The 14,091-nt window shown below is 44.3% G+C and overlaps 1 protein-coding gene across 5 annotated transcripts in view; it reads left to right on the top strand.

Annotated features, from left to right (window-relative positions):
* The window catches only part of robo1 (roundabout, axon guidance receptor, homolog 1 (Drosophila)), a 247,561-nt gene that overhangs the window by 12,395 nt on the left and 221,075 nt on the right, over positions 1–14,091 (top strand). For 4 of the 5 annotated variants that reach the window (XM_086080348.1, XM_086080351.1, XM_086080347.1 and 1 more), the window contains exon 2: positions 4,102–4,226. In XM_086080348.1, coding sequence (XP_085936474.1) covers positions 4,106–4,226 — 121 coding nt within the window. In that variant the 5' untranslated portion in view covers positions 4,102–4,105. Of the gene's footprint in view, positions 1–4,101; positions 4,227–14,091 lie in introns of those variants that run through there. The other variant, XM_086080354.1, reaches the window with a different exon arrangement.

Below are 14,091 nucleotides of genomic sequence, written 5' to 3'. Positions count from 1 at the left end.
CAACGCGCTACTTGCTGCCTGTCACAATTCTAATTAACTGCAACGTTTGTGATCTCCAGATTTATTTATTATTTTTTTAATCCGCTCTTAATTAAGCGTGAGTACATTGCAAGCTAATTAGATGGAAGTGCTTATTTGGAATGGAATAGCTCAGGATTGCTAATTGGCCACAAAGATGGCCGATGTGCTTCATGCGCTCTGCCTCGGTAGAAGTGCACGTTGTAACTGGCAAATCGTGGCGGGCGGATCCATGCAAATATCGATATTATCGAGTCAGTATCGATATTGCATCGATACTGGCACTATAATATCGATCTCGTAGTTTAGTTTCAGTTTGGCTCTTTTTGTTGTTGCATGATCATCTTTAACATCTCTAGGTTGAAAAAGTGATGATGGCAGAATTTGTAGTTTCTGAACAGTGTATAATGACATATTTGTGTACATTTATTTTCCTATGATCACTTTGTGCACTTTGTTGAAGAAAGTAAAAACATATTTTCTTATGGTTGTAATATTTTTTGGGGAAGAAAACATTGATAAAGTATTTTCTATTAAACTTTGTCCAAATGTTCTCCTTTGTTTAAAAAGGAAAAACAAAACAAAAAACACTTAAAGGTCGAAAATTGATTGTGAATAAGCAATTCAATGATACAGCTACCTTTAGTTAAAAAAAATAATTATATACCATCAATTTCAAAAAGGATCAATATCGGTCTCGGTGATAATGGCCCTGTATTTATTGCACACCACGACTGCGAAATGTTGAGGTACAACCCAAGACAAAGCCCTCAATGTATGACTTTTGGACCCAAATACAAATCCACGATAGAGTGAATCCGCGATAAGAGAACCGCAAAGTAGCGAGGGACCACTATATATTAAAATGGTATATTTTATCAAATCAAAATCAACTTTACTTAAGTGGAGATGTGCGGTACAATAAAATAAATAAAAAATCTGCGATTTTATTGTACCCGCAAAAAGTCAACCGCGATGTAACGAGGGATAACCGAACTCAAATCAAATCTCAGTTAGTACAATAACTATTTGAACTTGGTTACTTCTCACTTTGTTTGATTGCATATGCGTGTTGCTAGCGCTTGTTAGCGACTGCAGCTAACCAAGGTTATTTTAGTTAACGAAAACTAGGGATTCAAATCAGGGAGACAAACAAGTGTTAGTATGTTTAAATTTGGGTTTCAAGCCAGAGTTAGACTTTTGGTGGAGCTTCGTGTGTTTGTTTGTCATCGTGATTTATGTTGCGTGTTTTGCGTGTGCGTCAATGCTAAACGCGCGGTAACAAGAGCGCGTCGCCAAAATCAAAGAATCATCCATCTGTCCCGTTCGGCGCCGGCTGGCATTTATTCCAATAAAACCAGACTTGTCAGAGACTGCGCGCTCGATGCGAGCCACTTAGGCCACCGGTCGGTCGGTCGGTCGGTCCGCGCGCGCCGCCCGGCATCGCGCTCATCCATCACCGCCCGCCGCCGTCCCCGCGGGAAATAATCGGCTTTTAATTCATCACGGATTACGCTCGCCGCAAGACGGATGGCCGCTTTGACGCCGTCCAAACGCCCCCGCCTCACCTTTTACGCCCAAAAGCGTTGGGCTTGAAAGGCAAAGCAGGGCAAATGTGGCGCAAATTACGCTTTCAAGGTTGAATTTGTCTCGGACTCAGCGATTGGACACAATATTCTTATCGACTCAATCAAGGCTACGGGTTTTATTCCTGAAAATGAAGGTCCTCTTTCAAAAGAAACTTGAAATAAAGTTTTTTCGATGATCAAGTTAGATCTGCATTGACATTGCAAGCCATAACTGCCAATTGGCGTTAAGTCTTCGTTCAACGAAAACCAAAACCAAATGCGGCAAAGGAGAAGCATTAAAAGGATAAAAAAAAAAAAAACCTCTGCGGATGCTCTGAATCATGTAGCTGGGACCACACAGCGGAGAAAAGCCTCTGCCGGCCAACGACAGTGTTTTGTTTGGGAGCACCGTCGTTATTGTTCCATCCCAAAACCTTCCGACCCGAACCCGAAATCTCATTTTGCCGCCGAGCACTTGAGTTTTCAACGCAAACACGGCTGCGGCGGACCTGTCGCCGCCATCTCCCGCCTGGTAATTGGATATTTATCTGATCGCCTGCACCAGCGGCCCGCAGTGTTTATCTGCCGCGATTATCGGGGAAAACTACGGGATAACTCCGCTCAATGGAGTCTTTGGACCGGAGGTCTTTCCGTCCAACATTTGACTTGTCATCCTCGGATGCAAATGCGGGAAATTGCGCAAATGGAAAATTCCGCTGCCACTTGGAGTGAATGTGATTGGATGGAAAGCCATTCGGTGGCAATGGCTGACCGACGGTTCGGATCAGATCGACAGCCTTTGCAAAAAGCTTCCATTTGTTAGCGCGGGGGACAAAGGGAGGGTCCCGGTGACTGATAAGGTGGGAGGTAAACGTGTTGAATGAAAGAAAAAAACAGCAATGGGCTAATCCATACCAGAATGCAGAAGTGGCGAATATGTTTTGCACTTTTCTTTCATTTGTTGCATTCATCCCATCTTTTACAAAGAGGCCAAAGCGGGCCCCTTCCTAAGGATTGGACTTGGGAACCAACGATGTTTGATTCAAGACCCGTTTGGATGCAGTCACTCATCTTGCCAAGCGCAACAAAATCAACAGGAAAAAGTCCGCAGCGCGCTCGTCCATTAACGCCGTCGCTCCTCTTTCAAAATATTCATGATGGGCTCATACGACGGAAATAGAATCCGCGCAATATCCGCGATGCCGCGACATCTCGCATAATATGCAATCTGAGAGCGCGTCACGCATGGGCAAGTGGTTGCGATGAGAAAATCATCGTGCATATCCAAGCAGGATGGCGGCGGCGGCCCACTCGGACGAGGAGGCGACCGCGTGCAATCAAGCGCAGGTGAACAGGTTGTTCCACACCCGGACGGTCTGCAGAATTGCGCCCGGTCTTGCTCGCCGCCGCCGCCGTCTCGTCCGCACCAGCAGACTCCCGACCCCTTTCTGATATCCACCCAATGTGTTCTTTACAATCCGAACGGGTTGGGAGGTCTTCGGAGGATCGTGCTGTGCTCAAGACAGCATTATCCAACACCAGGACTTGCCCCAGACCAAGACAAGATTGAGACTTTTGGGAGTCTAGACCGTTTCGAGACCAAGACTGAGACGAGCTGATATTCTGTTAAGATGCAAAGACCATAAAAATACATTTGAATCTTATTGTCAGGGCACTGAATCGAACACAAATGGACTTCAGGTTTTCTTGGAAGAGGTTTTGCAGAGGTACTGACATCAGTACTGACGGGCTGTCCGTCAGTCTGGCACTGACGGACGCCCTTTTGTTGACAAATAACAAGAACCTTTAAAAAAAAAAATGACAAAAGAACTGATGGAAGTGTTTTTTTCGTCCAAAAATGTAATCGTCACAAACTTGGTCAAGCATCAACGGACCTTTCAGTCCGTCCCAGACAAGACGGCCATTTTGTTGACGACTGACGAATGGGACAGTCCGTCAGCACAGACGGAATGCCCACCCGTGTCTGCCGGTCTGAAAATAGTGGTTACAAAGTGATGACGAAAATGTGGTAAAAATAAAATGACGGACTGACGATTACAGTTTGGTTCGGCTTGAAAAAAGGACAGATTGGTGATGATGGAAGGGGGTCCCGGGTGCCCAGGGTGCTGATTAATGACAAATGACAGACCAGCAACATTTTGTGAAATGCCCTCTTCTGACGTTTGTGCTCTTTAACTCACCGGAAACCTGTTAAAAATTCCAAACCCTTTCACTTCAACCGGATATTTGGGAGTCCCGCCAAAGTCGTGAAGTTGTCGGGAGACCAAAGAAAGGTTCAAAGGAAAGAAAGATGAAACAAAGTAAAAAATTAGAGTTACAAAATGACAATCTTTCACCAACCTTAGGAACATCTACATTTTAACAGATTAGGGAGACCTCCCTCAAGAGATCAGAGGAAAGACTAAAGGAAGGAAGGACAGACGAAGCACAGTGAGATCCACGAACAGTGAAATCTGCTATTATTGATGCACTGTGTGTATTTTTGTCTCGTCAGACCGATGCACCGGGATGGCGTCAAAGTGAGCGGCGGCATGCGTTTTACAAGCTGGGGGGCCACGCCCCTCCTCGTCATGGTCCTCCTCAAGCTGGCGTGCTGTCAAGAGGCTCCCTTAGTAGCAGGTAAGACCGCCGCCATCTTGCTTTCGCCTACTTTGGCACGTCTGACTGGCGAGTGCGCGACACCTTCGGGTCAATGCGATGATGTCATCGCCGGACGACGTCGCACTTAGAAAAGCTCTTGAAATGTTCTGCACTTGTTGGGAGACGCACGAAGCCTTTTGAACCGTCTTAGTCAGCATTCTTGCATATTCTGTACATAAAGTAAACTCTTGAGGTTCGGGTTTGCTTCGTGGACCGCAGCGTGTTTTATGTCGAATCTGAAATTGAAACCCTGCTTGCGTTGAAACCCCAAACCTTGTCTGCAACGCTCGCATTAAAACTCCAACTTGAACTCCGAAGTCACTTTGAAACCTTAACCCAAGCTTGAAATCCTGATTTCAAACCCGAACCCTGGCTTTTCACCTTAATTTGAAAACCTGTTTAACATTTTATCTCAAATTAGGGCAAGAAATCTTAACCCTTAGAAAACTTAGCCCTGGCATGAACCCCTATTTTGAAACCCTAACCCAGCTTCAAACATTTTTTGGGGCAGACCCTAACCCTTGCTTGAAGGTCTTGTTTGAAACCCCAAACCGCTTTTCTTAAAACCTCGCACTGGCGTAGAACCTTCGTTTGAATACTTAACTTTGTCTTGAAATGCCAACACTTGTTCTTTAGGACTGAAACCCGACGCCTGGCATGAAGCCTGACTTGTCTTGCAATAATCATTTCAACCACTAACCTTTTCTTGGAACTACTACTTAGAAACTCGAACCTGACTTAGAAACTCAAACCCTACTCTAAAAAACTAACTATGGCACAAAACCGTAACACAAAATGTTGTCTTGAAACCCTTTATTTTATTTATTTTACTTTTTGTCTGGCACTCTATTGTTGGATTGAAGCCCAACTTTAAAACTCCAACACTCGCTTGAAACAGTATTTTGTTTGTTTGTTTTGTTTTTATTTGTTCATCAGACAATTTCCAACATTGACTTTTCACGTACAATTAGACCCGAAAAGAAAAAAGGGCTGACGGGATGAAGCCGAAGCTTCAAGTTCAAGTTCATTCTCGAAACCCTCATTTGAAACTGTCATCGACGTTTACAACCCAAATGTTTCTTTCTGTTCTCCTTCCACTGAAATCAAATCAGAAATTTCCTACTGGAGACGTTAGCCTTCGCTAGCATCAAAAGCTATTCAAAGTGCTACTGTTGCTGAGTTGGTGGATTCATGCACGAACATCCCACAAGTTTGTCATTCCAATTTCTGTCTTCTTTTTTTCTTTTCTTTTTTTTTTGGGTCAAGGTGAGCGCAAATCATAATAATACCTCCCAAAAAGCCTTTCAAGTAATTCACTTGAAGGCAAACTGCCTCGCTTCTACTTAGCGCGACTGAAGATTGCATTGCGTTGCTCGGCGCTCGGCGTTGGGCTCGCACCCTCGCCTGAGGCTAATTAAATATGTGCTTAATACGCCGTCCGCCGGAGCTTTTGAATTACACACGATCCGCGCTGACCTTTTGAAATGACGCCTAGCGATTGCGCGAGACGGCCCAGGTGAAGTTTAGAACCCCGACTGCCCAAACGCAGCCGGCGGCTGTTCCGGATATGCCGCCTTGCTTAGAAATGTTCTGTCAGAACCGCGTTTGACACTTTTGGACGGCATCAGACGGCAACTAAACCGCCGTTTCACGTTGCCTCCGACGGGACTTCGTACATCGCGATCGCTGGCTTCTCCTCGCCGAGTCAGCGCTGGCGTCCGCGGCCAGAACTGAAGGTCGGCGACTGCTGATCCAATTTGAAGCTGAAGCCAGAAAAATGAAGCATGAAAGTTGGCCTTTTGGCATGGCGGTTCGCAACTGCGGCCATTTTTTCAAGGGATGACTGCACTTATCTCCATCGAGCAGCCCGCTTGGCAAAACGCGCATGAAAGCTCTTAACAGATGAAAACGTCCAATTGAAATATGGCCCCAAATGTTCTCCATTTTGTACTGCAATGTGCAAAAAGCTCTGAAACTTCAACGTAGGAGTCTGCGGGGGAGGGTTGCTCTTTCTCAGGGTCCAGTCCGGGGACTCCAGTTTTTTTGGGTTAGGTGGATTGGTAGACTGGGCGTGGAAAAAGGGGGGGGGGGGATCACATTCTGCAGCCTGCCTGGTGAGATCCGTTCTGGGGGTCCTGGAGAGCAAAGTCTGTCAAACGGTTGATCGTCCGATCGTGGTTTTTGTGGGACAGTGGACTAGTTCCTACAGTCTCAGTTCGGTCCTGTATGCGATTGGGCGGAGTGTTTTCCTTGGGGTGTCTGCAGGGACCCTGATGTGGGCTGATCGATCTCTTATATGACCTGGGTTGGAGTTTGGTTGCATTGTCGCCAGTTCTGGGGTCCGACTTGCTAGTCTCAACCTTCATGTGGTTCTGAAGGTTTTGCCAAGACATCATTCGCAACTCGGTATACCTCCAACTCTGACAACTTGGTCCTCTGATTCTGAGGAGATCCGTTTCTTGGGTTCTTGCTTACAGACTTCTCAAGTTGAGGAGGTCATTTGTGGGGGCTACGGGGGGGCTATTGGAACTCGAGTGGGGTTTCCATCCAATTGTTTTGAATTTTTTAAGCAAACTTGCTGAAAACGCGCTAAGCGGGCATGCGACTTATTCCCGTTTCCGGCTGTTCTTTTTTTGGTGAATATTGAGAGGGGACTCCGCTGCTGTAGGTGGCGATATACACCATAGAATGTGATCCACCAGTAATTTAAAAGAAGAAGAGGAAGAACAGGAAGCGACTGTGCCGCGCAATGGCATTGTATGAGTTTGCTTTTGATAAAACCTTAGCGTTTATTTGCGGTTTTCCATCTAAAAAGGTTTCTGTTTGGTCCCCCCCCCCCCCCAAACATACCTGACTTTATCATCTGCCACTGCTTTGGGACTACAAACGTACGTGTGACGTCATATCCGGTCAAAACGTGCGGCGTGTGTTTCCATAGCCAAAATTAACATTTTCTTTTTTTCTACACGCTTCTATATCCACCCTTTCCAAGCATAAAAAGTATTTTGCGAATTTTGGGCCCTTTTTTGAATTTCTACCGTTCCCATTTAGTTTTCGAATTAATTGGAAAAAAAAATGGGTGGATGGAAAACCCCACTTCTGATATACTGTAGGTCTAGTTTAAGGATGAAATTTCTCAGGGTCGCTGGGGTGGTCTGGTTTGGTGGCCTGATCTACTCAGATCTTCAACTTCCAAGCGTGAAGTGTCCGGGACCAGAGTCCGCCTTCCAAATCTGAGACCCGTGGACCTCAGCAGGAAAATGGGTAGCTTGTCGTCTCCCTCGGTGACGGTGTGAGAAGCTCGGTCGTCGCATCCTATTAGAATGCATCTTGGATGCCCCCCCCCCTGGTAAGGCGTCCTGGGCACGTCCCACCGGAGACGAGACCTCAGATGTCGTCACAGCCAAGGCTCGCTTTTTCCATTCCAAAACAAGAAATCTGTCAGCCGACCTTGTTTTGGCAGAAAATGTGGCTTTGCCCACCAATAATCCTATTGTTTATAGCTTCCAACAATTTCCCGGGAGGGGAGGGCGTGATGGGGGTCTCTTATCGTCCTCCAGCCTGTCGCCATTTAATTACACGGAGGGGCCACACTTCCTCATCACACTCCATCCGCCCCCAGGCCACCATTTAATGATGCGGAATCCACTGCGGGAGCGTGTGGCTGTTTCTTTCTTTCTTTATTTTTATTAGCGTCGTCCTGCTGCTTTTTATTCCAACACAACTCGGTGTGTCCAAGGATGTCTCTGCTGGTGCGCTCGCTCTTCTTACTTTTGTTGTTTTTTCCTTTTTTATATTTTGCTTGAAGGCTTGAAACCGGATGGCCTGAAATGGAAAAACGAAAAAAGAAAAAAAAAGCTTCACGTGCATCAAATGCGATTTCACCTTCAGCCTGATGCTCCTACTTGTGCTTTTTTGTGTGTGTGTGTGTGTGTGTGTGTTTTTTTTTTTTTTAAATCACTGGTTTGTTTAATGTGGTGGGCGGGTTGTTGACAAGAAGGTAAAACAGCAGGCCAACAAAAAAGCCTCTAAAAGTAGCACCCAAATCTGATATTAATAATATTTTCAAGCCGTTTTCTCGCAAAGTTCATCGGTCTATCCCTTGAATTTGAAAACGTGTAATCATTTTCCTTTCTGTTTTCAGTCCTTGCATGAATAAAACAGTGAATAATGCCATTAAATGTGACATTATTGCTCTTAAATGCAAGGAATGACATTTAAATTGAAATGCTGCGCTGTCGGCGCCCGCCCGCCCCGCCTCAGCTTATTGATTTCCATAGAGACGCCACACGGGCACCTCTGTATCTCTTAACCCTGATTCTCATTCAGTCGGCCCCCCCGCTCCCGCACACGCACGCACACGCACACGCACACACCTGAGCATCCCTCTGGAGGGCTTTGTGCTGTGGGACTGCAGCAGCGGTGTCATCCCACAAATGAATTTCTCTTCACATCCCGCTCTCCATTAAAGAGCAATTGTGTTGCCGCATTTTCATCGCACGCACACAATGCATCCAATTGGTGTCAAGGAAGTATGTTGTAGTGATAAGTCTTGACTGAGCATGAGCATCGAAGTGGAAGTCGCAGAGATTCGTCAACACATTTTTAGAATTATTATTATTATTATTATCGTGCTAGCTAGCTAGCTGCCTAGCAGGTAAAGAGCTAGCTAAGAAGCTAGCTAGCTAGCACCTGGGGCTAAAGCCAAACTGTGGCAGGGTTTTTACTTTCTGGACCAGGATTTGCCACCTCTGTTGGGCAACAGTTTTCAAAGTGTAGTAAACAGACCCCCCCAGTAGTACATGGCAACTCACTCAATGAAATAATGTCACACAAAAATATATATTATACACAAAACTGTGTATATGTAACTTCAATCAATCAAACTTTATTTATATAGAACCTTTCATACATTAAAATGTATCTCAAGCTGCAATTAAACAATTAAAACATCCATAGTACAATAAAAAGTAACCCCCCCCCTACACAACGAAAATTTACAAATACTGTTGTAAAAAAACCTTATATGTCCAAATATGGTCAATTTAATATTTTTCCACAAATCAATTATATTGGTCTGTATCCACATCATGTTAGTTTTATGCCTTATTAACTGATTTAAAGTACCCCCCCCCCTAAAAAAAAATCTTTGAGAGCAATTCTGTTAACTGTGTAAAAATGTTGTAAAACTCCGCCTCTTTGTCATTTCCTGGGAGCCGTGCAGCATTAAGTTGCCTCAAGATTAAAAGTTTGTTTTGAGACAAAACGAATGAAAATAGTTTGTTACATTTAGGCAAGCCTGTTTTGCTCAAATGGTCAGCCAAGAAGTTCGTTTGCATGCAGTTTAATTTCCAACAATTGAATTTACAACAATTAGTCAGCTCATCATTTTATTTAGCGTATCATTTGTGGCACTAAAACCTTTGAAAAAGAGTTTGGGAAGATGATGCAGCCATTTATTATATTATATTATATTATATTATATTATATTATTCTGGAGGGGGCAGGTAGTCAAATAGGTTGGGAGGGGGGGGTTATAATCTATCACTGGTGGTGGTTTGCTATGATTGAGTTATATCAATAAAGTTGACTTGACTTGACTGGCATTGAACCTAAAATGTGGTCTCCTGATTTTTTGCTGATTTTGGGAGGATTTATCTACCGCCACACCTTCTGACTTGACCCTCATTTTCCTGCTTTTTGTCATTGACTGACGCCACTGGGACAGAGACAAAGGATGTTTTTGTGTGTGTGTGTGTGTTTTTGGCATTCACTCAGCGCTCACGCTGCCTCTCAACCGTCCTTTCACATGCAAAAATGCCGGACGGCGCACACCGGGCGAGCGAGCGAGGCGGCGTGGACAATTACGGACGGACCCTTCAGACTGATTGACAAGATGAAAGCGCTTAAATAGCTTCCATTTAAAAGCGGCCACTTGCCAGAATAGACGGATCATCTCCAATATCTCGAATGGGAAACGTGGAAACGGAGCTCACAATTGAGGGCTTCATAAAAAGGCCCTTTAAGAATACGCACATGGAATAAAAATAGTGCTTAGGGGCTTGGAAGCTCAAATTCAATTGGACCTTAAGATGAAGCAGAAAGCCTTTTTGAGTAGATTTGCATCCGAACGGCCTTTGACCTCCATCCTTCTGTCACGTGAAAATACGCCAATTAGCCAAAAGAACCTCGTTCATGAAGTCAAATCTGCAAGAAAGGACGAGTTTTTTCAGAGTACAGTATTTGCAATCCTCTTCCACTTCCTCTTTTGATTGACAAAGTTTCCTGTTGAGTGACAGATCTCCCTTCCAATGATAGGTTAAAAATAAATAAATAGTGTATTCATAAGAAGTGCAACAATTAATTGATAACGAATCCATTATCAAATCAATTGCTAAATATTTTTGATAATCCGTTAATCGTTTAGAGAACTAATATTGCCCAGATTTTCTGAATTTCGATTCGACGGTAAATATTCTCAGAATGAAAGCAGATTTATTATCATTGTGTTGAATCAAAATAAGACATTTATAAATGTCTGCTCTTACTTTTGAAAACGATCAATATTTTCAGACTGGTAACCGAATCATAAATTTTTTTTTTTTTAGCATTTTCTGCAATGTCAATTTGAAAAAAAAACATTTTTTGTTGTTGTAAGGGTTGAAAATTAGAACATATATTTCAATCCAATGAATCTATTATTAAAATAATCGTTAGATCTTGCCCTAGCATTCGTACCAGCTGTAGCTCAAGCAGTTGAACGTCTAAGGTGCGGATGAGTCTACTGTCCGTATGTCCGTCCGTCTCTTCATCCGTCCATGTCCTATAGCGCTTAACGTTTCCCTTCATTACGATCAATGATTCGATTCAAGTGTATTGCATGTGGCTCCTCTCACTCTTGCTTCCTGCTAACTACAACTTTGCACAATGGAAATAAAGAGAAGGACTCCAAATAATCCTGAGAGTCAAAAAAATAGAACATGCTAAATATGTCACGCATCATATTCATTTGATTGCTCCTCTTTGCTCGTTATTTTTAGAACTGTCACTAGATGCAATCGATTTTATTATTATTGTTGTTGTTTTTTGGGTCCAAACCCTTGAAAAATCCCCGAGAGAGGAAGTATCGTTCCTTATTGATGCGAAAGGCGTCCGTCTGTCCGCGGCAGGACAAAGCCGGTGGAATGACATGCAAATTTCCTCTCCGACGCGCGGGAGCAAACGTTTGCCTTGGCCTTGATTGTCTCGTTAAGCTGAAGTGTTTACGTGGTGGATTCCGCCGGCGCCGCCCGCATCACGTTCGCCATCAAATTGTCTTTCAAGCCCACTGAGAGATCTTCTCCTGCTCACTTTTCTTGCTTTGCTTGATTCTTTTTTTTTTTTTGTCCTTCCTATGTCGGATGTGACACGCATTCAGATTCTACACGAGGATGGATGAGGAGGACGATTACTAAAAGCAGGCAATGCGGGTAGATTTTGCAACACTTTCCAACTCATAAAACGGCTCCGGAGCAACATTTTTGCTAGCGGGCGCAGCCTAACGTAACATTTTCGGGATGCTGTTGTTGCCCTCGAATATTGGACATAATAAAACTGCCGCTGGTATCAATCTAAGGTTAGCATGATCGAGCTAGCAAAAGCTAGCAACGTGAGGCTAACCCCGATGAAGGCCCTTTTGAGTTTGAGTAATCCATTTTTTCTTGCGTCATCACATTCTGTTTCTGCAAGCTTTGTTTTGGTGATAAAAGTCTTTTGGTCCAAAGTGTGCAGCAGAAGTTTGTCAACAACAACAAAATAGTCATTCATTCAAGTAATTAAGTAAGTCAATTAACTCATTCACTGGCAGCCATTTTGACTGAAGCAACCCCCTTTCCTCCCGGCTGTTTTACTGGATTTGGACAGAATATTGTGTTCTATTGCCATAAAAACATGAAACCTACCAAAGGAAAGATTAGAGTCTCTTCTTTCATCCGCTGATGGGCCGAAATATATCATTTTGAATGTTGTTAAGTATTGCTTTAAATCACATTATCTACAGTATATGCTGGTGAGTGGAGAGTGTGGATATTTCTTTTTTATGAGGTTAAGACTATATGCTTCATTATTTCATCCATTCGAGTCTGTGTATGAGATGCTAAAGAAAACCAGGTAATACATTAACGTGAGTGGACGAGGGATGGCGGACCCAAATGCTGGGAAACGGGAAACAAGTGCAATGACTGCTACTTTTATTAACCGTAGTGAGAAAGGTGAGCAGACAATCATGACTGGACAGGACGTGAGTAGACTGGTCGCCATGACTGGACCTGATTTGCCTTGACTTGACTTGCTGGGGAGTGACTTGACCTAGCCTGACGATGATGACTTGGCTGTGACGGGGACGACCTGGCTGTGACGATGATGACTTGACTGTGACGGGGACGACCTGGCTGTGACGATGAAGACTTGACTGTGACGGTGACGACTTGGCTGTGACTGTGACGATGATGACTTGACTGTGACGGTGACGACTTGGCTGTGGTGATGATGACTTGACTGGGGCGGCGGCGACTTGGCTGTGACGACTTGACTGTGGCTGTGACGACTTGGCTGTGACTGTGACGGTGACGACTTGGCTGCGACGGTGACGACTTGGCTGTGACGACGACCTGACGCACCAACTTCCACACCTAACATAGGCAATGCACACACACACACTGATTGGACAAACACAACAGACTAAATACACGAACACTAATGAGATGCACCCGGGGAAGGGAAGACAGACACAGGTGGATGTGATTAGCCATAACGAGACAAGGGAAGAAACCAGGAACACAAGACTAAAAACACAAACCACAGACAAAAAAAAAAACAAGAACACCCATGACAAACAAAAACGCAACCCCCGCAGAACTGAAACATGACGGAAAGTAATAAATGATGATATATAAAACCAGGAAATGCACTTAATGTGGGCCTGGTTGAAAAAAAAAGAAAAACACACACACAAAAAAACAGTATCATCAGTATTTTTTTTCTTTTTCTGGCGTGCTTGCCCACATTTGTGAGAACTTTCCAACTCGGTTGTTTCATAAAAAAAAGGTCATGCACAATATACGTGCACGTTGTCAAAATATCAATATCTCGGAGCTTTTTCTGCTCGTATGATTCCAACAATCTTCCTGAGTCCTTCTGCGCGTAAGATTGCCGGCGAACTTTTCCAGAGACGCGTGCCACGCGTGTTTGCGCTGTGAAATATTCATGCGAGCGGCGCTTGCAAAGGCAGCGGGTCAGAAGCATCGCGGGACGGGAGGCGTGTTAAATTATGGAGCAGGTAGCGCTAACTTAAACATCCTTCTCTCCTGGCCGGGCCCTGCCCGCCTTTCTGCTTACCGCCGGCTTCCTTTTCAATTTGCCGGGAACGATAACGCCGTCGTAACTCAACAGGCATGTCTGATAGGAGTCGGGAATATATTGTGTGGTTTTTTTTTTGTGTTTTTTTTTACTTATTTGATTTTTAGGAAATGAAATGCGACCATTTTATGAGTTTCTCTTATCTGGTCTTAATGTTGCCACCGTCCTAATCTCGTCTACCTCTGCGCGTGTCTCGCTTTGGATAAGCAATGTGTTGGGCTGGACATCGGGAGATTAGCGCAGTTGAGGAATGTTCCTGTTCCTGCTTCAATTGAATGGCCAGAGAGGGAAGATGGGAAATGACAAAACATTTTTCAAATACGTTGGAGGCTGTGAAGAGGAATGCTACTAAAGTCCTTGAACGCTGCGTGGGAAAGAAGTGCGCCAGTCATGTAATGTTCTGTAAACCACAGAATAGGAAATGAAATGTGACATGGGTTCTGGTCTG

Source organism: Leptonotus elevatus, chromosome 7 (genome assembly GCF_054856555.1).
Source record: "Leptonotus elevatus isolate MCC_2025b chromosome 7, RoL_Lele_1.0, whole genome shotgun sequence".
Classification (NCBI taxonomy): domain Eukaryota; kingdom Metazoa; phylum Chordata; class Actinopteri; order Syngnathiformes; family Syngnathidae; genus Leptonotus; species Leptonotus elevatus.
The sequence above is the reverse complement of the archived record's forward strand: the minus strand, read 5'-3'. Positions and strand labels throughout refer to the sequence as shown.